Below are 10,000 nucleotides of genomic sequence, written 5' to 3' on the forward strand. Positions count from 1 at the left end.
CGTAAAACCTAGCGTAAAAGCTTTTTGCAAACGGTAGGGCTCACAATATGTTCTATTTGTGGTTTACATCGACAGTGAGTGATCATTGCTAGTGTATTCAATCCTTTTCTTCAAAAAAACGATTTTAATTTCCTCAACCCGGCCATGTAAACATATCGAAGCGAAAACATTTTGGCATTAATGTGCAAATTTGCGCGCAAATTTTCGCTCCGTGTGGCCACGGCTAAATAACTTTATCTTCTCAGCGAGAGTTCTCTCGCTGTCGAGTAGAGGCTAGGCCATTTTTTTTCTACTAAACAAGAAGATGGCTACTAATTTTTATCGTCCAAGATGTAATATCAAAGAGTCATTTTCTCTTGGCAGGTACCGCTCACTATAATCGTCCGATCGTGGGTTGCGAAGGTTTATCTTATCGCCCCACAAATAGCGGCTGGTTAAACAATAAATCTAAACCTAGCGCCACTTCAGCTTTGAAGCGGAACAGGTATTGAGGAAAGCAACAATATGAACTCCAGACGTGGTTGCGAAAGAGGACTTGTGTTTATTGTACTGATAGCTTAGAGCGATAAACGTACTGCATGGAGCGCGAGATTGAATTTAGCGACCAATACTATAATAACTGGGCGTAGGACACGAACAAAATAATATTATGCGAGCGCGGTGAATCCTCGCTGTTTAGTTACATCGATAGAAGCAACTCCCCAGATGCTGATAACGGATGATTTAATTATCGGATCGAGAGATGATTAATGTGTAATTATTTTTGTTTTTTGTTTGGCGTTTAACTTGTGTGGCGAATGCCACCATATAGCCGTGGCCACACGGGGCGAAAACTCTAGCGCAAACGAAAAAATTAATGCCAAAACATTTACGCTTGCCGTTTACATGCTGTCAAACGATTATAGGTCCGTGGAGCGTAAAACCTAGAGTAAAAGCTGTTTGCAAACGGTAGGGCTCACAATATGTTCTTTTTGTGGTTTACATCGACAGTGAGTGATCATTGCTAGTGTATTCAATCCTTTTCTTCAAAAAAACGATTTTAATTTCCTCAACCCGGCCACGTAAACATATCGAAGCGTAAACGATTTGGCATTAATTTGTAAATTTGCGCGCAAATTTTCGCTCCGTGTGGCCACGGCTTATGGGTTTTTCCTATTGTTATTTTGCCAGCGTTCGATTCCATCACAATGGCCCCCCGCTGATCGTTCGATCAAGCCGTAAATCTTGTTTTCAAAACAACCATGAGGAATGGCATAGTAGATCAATACTATTGGCATTAGTCATACGCTGCACGTGTACCACGGTTCCCTACTTCATACCACCTGGCTTAATCCTATATGCACTGGAGTGCCACAGTAACCCGATTCCACGGCCACGCTTTCGTTTGACTACATTGACTAGCGAATTATCACCATTGAGAATAGAAAGTTTACCATACGAGGAATTTGAAACGAATAGTTCTGGGTAAAAACCTTGGTAAAAAACCAATATATACACCTCAACCGATTCGGTAGGCTAACCGATTCTAATTGCATACATTTAGGGGCCGAACATTTCAAAATTTGACCGTTAAATAACCAGTGGAATGAACAAGAACCTTAAACATGAGATTAAATCAATTTATGGTGCGAAAAACTACCCAAATACTATCTTTCGACAGTGAAAATGTAATGGCTTCTCCCTACCCCCTTCTCTAATAGCACTATTTAACGTTTATAACGTATTTTTTAAAGATATTTAACTGAAAAGGTGTGCATGTTTTTGGGATAATTATTATGTCTAAATCATTTTTTTATCTATCTGGAAGGGACGGGGGAAGGTATAAGCGATGTACTTGGTATGTACTCGCTCCCTCCCCACCCCTCCTCCACTTTCCACATGTATTTCTGTGTCCGGCTCATTCTATGGTTATCTAACGGCAAAATTTTGAAATGTATAACCGCTAAAATTATTTGAATCGGTTGAGGTGTATGTTTTGGTTTTTTACCAAAACCTTAGCTAAAAACCGTCCAACCGTGTACTGATCCAATCCCTGTGTACTGAACCCTTCACCCACTCACTGCTCTTACTTGGACAAAACACAGCGCACTCCACAGCTCCAGGAGGACGACTAAATTACGTATATCCTTGTGTTAACTACTTGTGTGGCACCCAAATACCCGTTCCTTGTTGAAGGTTCCTTTAGAGGAAATCAACTGTGCGCAGTGGCGACGTATCGTACAGTCTCGCGACGGTACCGTCGGGGCTCGTCGCTGGTTCGGCCAAGGTCGATGTCGGCGACGTGGCTACCGGGAGCGAGCGTATCGGGCCGTGACCGGGCACCTCCTTGCATCAGGATTTTCGACCCCGATCGGACGAACTGGGAAACACGATGTTCGTGGTGGATCGTTCCGATACCGCATCAGCATCTCCGTCATCATCTTCCTCTTCCTCCGGTTCATCAGGCGATATCCTGATCGCTTGGTACCATTTGTTGGTGAGGTCAGCCATTTGGCTCTTACAATCATGCAGTTCCTACAAGAAAGACAATAGGACATTTTTAACATCCTTTAAATGTCGATGGTTTCCCGCTTCCCGTAATTACCTGGTGCGTGAAACGGCGCGTAAAGAAGGGAGTGAAGAACTTGCGATCCCACCGGGCAAATCCTCCAATGCGGGCTTGTGTAAAGCTGACCTCCTCCTCTTCGGTCAACTCGGACAGATGCTCCGAATCGATGGCTTGGCCCCATTCGCGTGTTTTACTGAGCGATAGGGCCTTCTCCTTGCGTTTGCGACCAGCGCGACCAGCTCGAGAGGCTCGCTTCACCTTTTTGCCACCCTGCAGGTACTTCATGAGGGGCATGGTCGAGCCTCCGAAGAACAGTGTAGTGAAGAGTACGATGATTAGCGTCGTGGTGATTACGACATGCCGTGACTCCTCGGTCGAGAACTGCATGTGCAGCGACAGTGCGTACGAGATAGCGCCCCGGAGGCCTGAGAACCACATAATGAACGCCATGCGATTGGTAATTTTGTGCTCGCGGAATCGATTGACCAACCAGGCCAGCGGAAAGATGTTACAGGCGCGACCCAGCAGACACAGCACGATCGCCCAGATCACGAAGGATAGCTCGCAGCGATGCTTGAACGAAAAGATGGCCAGCCCGAGGTAAGCAAAGACGCAAGTTTCAGCGATGAAGGCAAGCGTTCGCATCGTCTGTTGCATCGTGATTTGCGTAACGGTCGAAAGGTTGAAATGCGTATAGTGTGACATCACGATGCCACAGAACAGGATCGCCATGATGCCGGATAGATGAATGCCCTCAGCCAACACGTACGGTGCGTAGGTAAACACCAGCATCAATCCGAACTCGAGCGAAGGATGCTTCCGTAGATCGATGTGTTTCAGCAGAAGCGCACTCATCAGCGCAAACACGACCCCAATGCCGGCCGAGGCGAAGAACATCGCGCAAAAGGTGTTGAGAGCGGAAAAGATAGATTGTCCGGTGTTCGTTCCCGGGTCCGAAACCATCGGCATAACCGTCGTCGTGAGTACGATGGAGATGGCATCGTTGAGAATGGATTCTCCAAACACCAACATGTTCAGTACGGGATCAACATCGAGCGCGTGGAAGATAGCGACCGTGGCCACCGGATCGACCGCTGAAATGAGCGAACCGAAAGCGAACGATTCGACAAAGTTCAAGCGATAGGCTACCTCGGCCAGCCCAAGCAGATAAACGCCCGACCCGATGACCAGCGCCGAGATGGTGGTGCCAATGATGGCAAACACCAGAATGGAGCCGATGTTTTGGAAAAAGTTTCCTTTGTGCAGATTGTAGCCCGACTCGAAGATGATCGGTGGCAGCAGGACGAGGAAGAAGGCGGTCGGTGAGAACACTTCCTCTCGTTCCCAGTTGGCGATGTGCTTGACGGACGAGACGTTCAGGATAAGCCCGATCAGGGCACCGAGGAACACCACCACGATGCTTTCAGGTAGATACTGGAATCCGGTCTGCAGCATCATATGAATCAACAGAATGCCGAGTGCGATCACGCACAGCACGAAGAAGATCGACATCGAGCTGTAGTGCTCCTGTTCGACGGCACTCTTCTCTGGTGACATAGTAACCGATGCCGTCGTCGTGCTGCTATTCACGGTCGTTGTCACGTTACCAAGCCCCGTACTTGATGTTATCGTTACCCCGGTTGGCGCTGTAGCTGCCGCAGCTGGCAGAGAGGACCCATTTCCGGGGACCGGTACGTTGGCGGAGGAAGATGAGAGACTAGCGGTAGCGCCAGCAGCTGTTGTTGTGGTTCCATTTGTGGTCGTTGTCGTTGTATTCGAATCGATCGGCTTCGGAGTTGCAGCAGCTGCTGCCACGATTACCGCAGGCCGATTCACGTCCACGTCAGAGGCGACGTTGTAGAACGCGGTGAACAGGAATGCACAAATCACGAGAAAATATATGCCACCCGATTTCATCGTGTCCTTGAGCGATTGAGTCATACTACTGCAGCACGTGAAGCGAATTGCGGCCGGCCCGCTCACCCTTGATTCTGTGGCCTTGCTGGCACCTCACACGTTCACTATTCCACTACTGCAGGCGTCTTATCGAATGTTCGCGAGTTTGATGGTGGTGCTGATGATCCATAGTTGGGAGGATTCCAGACTCCAAGTGCACGGAGCACTAGTTTCTCTTCCGGTGGAGAGCGCGCGCGATTTACGATTTACGACGAAAGCACGAACATTCTAGGTGACACGCACTAGAAATTCTGATACACCCCCCACCTCCTGATTCCACCTGGTTAGCGAGCGAGAGACGAGATGAAGAGAGCGAGATGCACGACACAACTGTCACGACGCGAATGTAAACAAGTTTTGAAGCTGCCGTTAAAAGGAAACGATTTTAGCTTTTCTCGTTCCGGTATTTTTAGCGACTTGCAGTAGTCATCTAGCGTAACTAGATGCTATTTTTGAGTTGCGCGTAAAAAGTTATTCCTGGGTACTTCCGGCGTTTCCATGGAGACTCGACGATATCGGCGGGAGATGCGTGACACAGACCACCGGGAGATTAGCATTTCAAAGGCGAGTTCGTGGTCGCGTGTTTCTTCCAACCAAACGGACGCCGTTGTTACAGCATTTGTGCGCAAAGATCCCTTATCATTTGGAGGGCGATGGCAAGAGATGTGAATGGTATTGCGCCATATATTTCCAGCGTTTCGTTCACTGAATGGCAGCCAGATCGAACGCCGGTTCTAGTGAGGTCAAGCGTATGATTTCGATAAGAATGAAATCGAAGGCGTTTGAACAAAGGGGGAATGGACCGCAGGTCGCGGTAGAACACGGCCAGCGGGAGGATGCCCCGCCGGTAGCTTATTTTGACTCCGCGACAGCGAGAATCTTTCTTATCAAGCACGCGAGGCAGGCAGGTCCCGAAGCAGAACGCCAGCCAATCTTTTATGACTGGCAGAATCGGTCAGGGAATCGCATTATAAAATATGCTGAACAGCTGGCGCTGGACAATCAGTACCAGTTCTAACGTCGAACAACGTGCAACGTTTCCGCGGAGTGTTCCGTTTCCTGTGGCATCCGGTTAGTGCATCGGTTAGTGTGGATTTCAAGAGCAGCTGCCGGGGTAATCGAGTGCTCTTTCCGAGAGGCTGTGGATCCTATCCGAGCTCATTGGAACAAGAGACACCCAAAATTCATTTACTAAAATTCTGATTCGGATTCATAAGGGGAAACAGAATCGTCCAAAAATGTCCCCTCAAAATTCATAAACCCTTTTAGACCCAAATAACAACTTTTGCCTATACCCTACGTTCCTACTAAGCGCTCATTCCTAACAGCGTAAGTAAATCCTTTTCCAGGGCTTCCGTGCCGGGACACGTGATTAAAATGAAAGTAGCAATTCGTGGTATCTGGCTGCAGATTATAAAAAAGGAGCAAAAATTTGTAGAACATTTTTGGTGTAGCATTTCAAGGCTTGCGTTGCGTTTCTTGTGAACAGGCAGCGCAACGCAATGCGCCCAGTGTGCGGTTGCCGGGCAAAAGTTATCGTTTTCGACCGTTTTCCTGTCCCGGCGGTCTGATCCGGAGCCAAGGTACTTTAAAAAGACAGGTAGCTTCTTAACCGCTTTGACAGGTCACCATTTTCAATTTGTTTGACATTCATAGCAGGGCGCTTTTTGTCAACAAAACCACGTGAGTTTTAAGAAGAAGAAGAAGAAGATGTGAGCAAGTTTGGTGGTTTTATCAGGGAAAGTACCTGATTTCACTCTTTTTCGAATGTTTAAATGATTCATCTCTCTATTTAAGATCATTCGAGCGACCGAGTTGTGTTTTACAGCGAGTGAGCACGGTCCAGGAACGCTAGCTAGCTCTTGTTCTAGGCCGGGTGGCAAGACCTACGGACCGATACCATATTGAAACACTAGGAAGAATTTTGAGAATATTTGCATAAACTTTAACTTTCGTGCCACTTTTCGTGAATTTGAACTGTCGTAATACCACAGAAAAGCGAAAACAGCTCCGAAAAGAGCGTTCCCGAAGTAAACATCCCACCATCCCGTGAATGTCAAACTCTGAAGTTTTTTCTAAAATACGATCGAGGATTTGTTCTGGATAAAGCTACCTGTCTTTTTAAAGTACCTTGTCCGGAGCGACGGCGCCTGCCTCGGTCTCTTTTCCACAAAAGTTCGCGAAGTGAAGACGGGCCAAAGCGGGGCTCCCGAGAGTGTTCCATAGAATTTGCTTATCAAACTAAAATTAACTTCTTCTTTGTAGAACACAAGTGTACCCAACACAGTTTTCCACCAGATCCAACACTTTCGTTCTCTGATTCTGCCCGGTCTGGCCCGCGTTCAGTGCTCAAAAACCAGACGTAGCACCAGTGTTTAGAAAAACCCGCTAAAAGGAGTGTCGCAAGTGCCCAGAGGATCTTTCTTCGCAACACCGCAAACCGAATCACCGCAAAATGCCGCAGAGCAAGAGCAACGGATTCTCAGCCGCGAACGGCCACAGCGGGTACGAGATGGAGGACGGCTGCTCCTTCCTCTTCACTTCCGAGTCTGTCGGCGAGGGTCATCCCGGTAAGCTTATTGAAGATTTTCACGTTTTACAATCTCTCGTCTCTGCGACCGTCCGCGAATCATCTGGGCACACCAGAATCATTGCACGCGGTGGCGACGGCGGCATCCCCGTGCGTGTGTGCGCTGCTCCGGTTCTTATTTTTAGGTTAGGTACTTGCGTGCGCGTATCTCCTTCGTCGCCGTGTGGCCGCCCAGACTAGGCCTTGAGGTGATGTGTGGGGCCTGCTCTCCGCCATACGGATTCGCGAACTCTGCCTGCCGGTTAATGTTAAAATTCACATACACACGCCCCGGGGAGGAGTTCCTCCCTTTGCGTTACGCAATTTTTGGCACAGATCTGTGCCCACATGCATTCTGTGTGTTTTGGCGTGAAACGAAACGCATCCTCGTGTTTTCAGTTCAGACCGCGAAGGATGCTTCGATGTTTTGGGAATGATGAAACAACGCCCAACCTGGCGCACACAGCCCAGGCCCCGGCCGCTCTCGGTGCACGGGATGGCACATTATTGATTTTTCGTTCGAGAGAGGCGCCCACCCAGAGAGGGTCATCCGGGTGTGTTTGCTCGGAGTTGCATGTGGGTTTTTCCCCGTGTTTTTGCATCTTGCCTTTGGCTAAGGTCAGCCCCTATCGGTCAGGCAGTTGTTGCGACTTAGAAATGGGGCCCCGGTTCTATGGTTGTGAATGGGTTCGTCACACACTTCGGTTCCGCTTTTGCTATCGGCCCAGCGCGACCGAAAACACGTGGAGTCGCATTTTTATTACGCGCTACCATCCATCCCCCCTAGGCGACCGCGATGGGGCGACCGCGCTTGCGACGACACGCACACCTACATCGCTGGACGAACAATTGCACGTGTGGTCGTACAGCCGTGCCAAACACGCATAAATTTGCTCGTCTCCGCCGCAAGCACATCATGTTGGCGCCTACCTTGATGTTCGATGGAATGTTCGAAGAATATTGTTCTCTCAGGCGCCCCCCAAAAACACTGGCCGACCGGCCAAAATCGTGATCGCAGTAGGTCCATGGTGTGCCGGCGGTATTCGATGCCGGTGAGAAGGGGGATGGGGGAAGCATCGCGAGATAACGACGACGGCGTGTTTCCCTGTCGCGCGGTGTGTTTATATTTTTTTTTCGTCTTCTTGCCCCCTTCTTTTCTTGGGGGCATTCTCTTGGCGCCGCTCTTTTTCATGCCATTTTGGACCCTTTCGCGGCTGCCTTCTGGCCTACCTTGGACGAATCGTTAATTTTGGTGTATAATTACGCAGGATTGTTGGTCTTCGATGTTTGTGCTCACGATTCGTTAAAGAGGCCAGAGATGTACCCTATAGCCGACTGGCATTTTAAGATCAAATTAAATAATAGCAGACAGCGGACGACGCCAAGACACACTTCTGGCACGTGCCTCATGCTCCCCTTATCGTAATGTCAACTAACTAGCCCTTCGGCATAGAGTAGACTGTTCCGGGAACGCAAATGAATCATCGCCCCTTCTAACTCACGTTGATCGTTTTATAACGCTTGCTTTGCTTCTTTTCCAGACAAAATGTGCGATCAGATCAGTGACGCCATTCTAGATGCGCATTTGCAACAGGACCCGAACGCCAAAGTGGCCTGCGGTAAGTGATTTGCAGACAGTTTCTCTGCTCAACCGTAATGCATGGTAATGGTCAATAATATTTCACTCCAATTTCTACAAATAGAAACGATCTCTAAAACCGGCATGATCCTGCTGTGCGGAGAAATCACCTCCAAAGCCGTCATTGATTATCAGCGCGTCGTGCGCGAAACGGTGAAGCACATCGGCTATGATGACTCATCTAAAGGTAATTGCACGGAATCGTGAAGGAAGAACGCTGGAGGAGCAAGTTCCTAAATAATTTCCCAATCTTTAGACAACAAACACTCGCTTTATAAATTGTCGAAGTGCAGAGAAACATAATTTATGCAGCAGTTTGAATTGAAAACCCCTCACGCTCAAAATTACGCTCCCCTAATTCAATTGGATTTTCGTCTCATACAGGATTTGATTATCGTACGTTAAATTTGCTCGTTGCAATTGAGCAGCAATCTGAAAACATTGCCCAGGGTGTACATGTTGACCGTGATGACGACAGCGTTGGTGCTGGTGATCAGGTACGATCAGGAAGAAGCGAGTCGATTTTCACACAGTGTCCCCATCACCACCGACCAGTTTTTAACATTTAGTTGCCATGCGTTGCTTGATGTGTTATTGATTAGAATGGCGGTTGCTTGTCGTGCCATTCAGTAGTTTTAGTGCGGATAAGAACATATGCTCGTGCGATCCACCGAGAGGGCACCAAATCATTACTTCCCTTGGCAGCTCTTGGTTTGCTCTTTTGCCACTTACCACTCATCCCACACTACATGTTCGATCTTCTGCTAAACGGACATTTGCGTCTATTTTAAAATCGATTTGTCAATTCTTGTTGGTTTCGACTAGCGTGTATTTGCTCGCTTTTAAAGGTCGACTAATGAGGATTTGCATGACGATGGAGTCGATTGAATGCTGGTAAAGTTTACATTCATAACCATGGCCATAACATTGAAACCTACAGAATACTGCAATCCATTTACGATGCATCCATCGATCACATGAAAAGCATTCTAGAAGAAGCTAGCACGAGGCACGCTATCGTGGTTCTTTCCGTGTTTGGCGTGTCAGAAGGGTCATCGATCGAAACCAATGATTGTTTCAGTTCAACTGCGCTTAAGCCGCTCCCCTATTGATTATTCCGCTCAGACACTGATAGTTCGAGCGATAGTGATAAGATTGCCTTAGAATAGTTTTAATGAGACAGCAAGCTAGCTGGAATGACGAATTCTCGTCGATCGGTAATCGTCTGGTTTGGTTAGTGATAGGCGATAGGAAGCGATTCGTATGTATAGTAGCGGTCACGGTCATC

The 10,000-nt window shown here is 48.0% G+C and overlaps 2 protein-coding genes across 3 annotated transcripts in view; one reads left to right on the forward strand and one right to left on the reverse strand.

Moving 5' to 3' along the window:
• Positions 1-522: 522 nt before the first annotated feature.
• On the reverse strand, positions 523-5,674 carry LOC125951612 (sodium/hydrogen exchanger 8). The gene is made up of 3 exons (XM_049680566.1): positions 2,585-5,674; positions 1,994-2,514; positions 523-1,472 (listed from the first exon to the last, which is right to left on the reverse strand). The coding sequence occupies exons 1-2, from the start codon at positions 4,487-4,489 to the stop codon at positions 2,332-2,334; spliced, it is 2,088 nt and encodes a 695-aa protein (XP_049536523.1). The 5' UTR covers positions 4,490-5,674; the 3' UTR covers positions 523-1,472; positions 1,994-2,331.
• Positions 5,675-6,658: 984 nt separating this feature from the next.
• Positions 6,659-10,000, forward strand: part of LOC125951623 (S-adenosylmethionine synthase) — a 7,967-nt gene continuing 4,625 nt past the window's right edge. The window contains exons 1-4 of one of the 2 annotated variants that reach the window (XM_049680581.1): positions 6,659-7,074; positions 8,615-8,692; positions 8,777-8,899; positions 9,097-9,475. In XM_049680581.1, coding sequence (XP_049536538.1) covers positions 6,960-7,074; positions 8,615-8,692; positions 8,777-8,899; positions 9,097-9,281 — 501 coding nt within the window. In that variant the 5' untranslated portion in view covers positions 6,659-6,959 and the 3' untranslated portion in view covers positions 9,282-9,475. Of the gene's footprint in view, positions 7,075-8,614; positions 8,693-8,776; positions 8,900-9,096; positions 9,476-10,000 lie in introns of those variants that run through there. The other variant, XM_049680580.1, reaches the window with a different exon arrangement.

The sequence above is a fragment of the Anopheles darlingi genome, chromosome 2 (assembly GCF_943734745.1).
Source record: "Anopheles darlingi chromosome 2, idAnoDarlMG_H_01, whole genome shotgun sequence".
Lineage (NCBI taxonomy): Eukaryota > Metazoa > Arthropoda > Insecta > Diptera > Culicidae > Anopheles > Anopheles darlingi.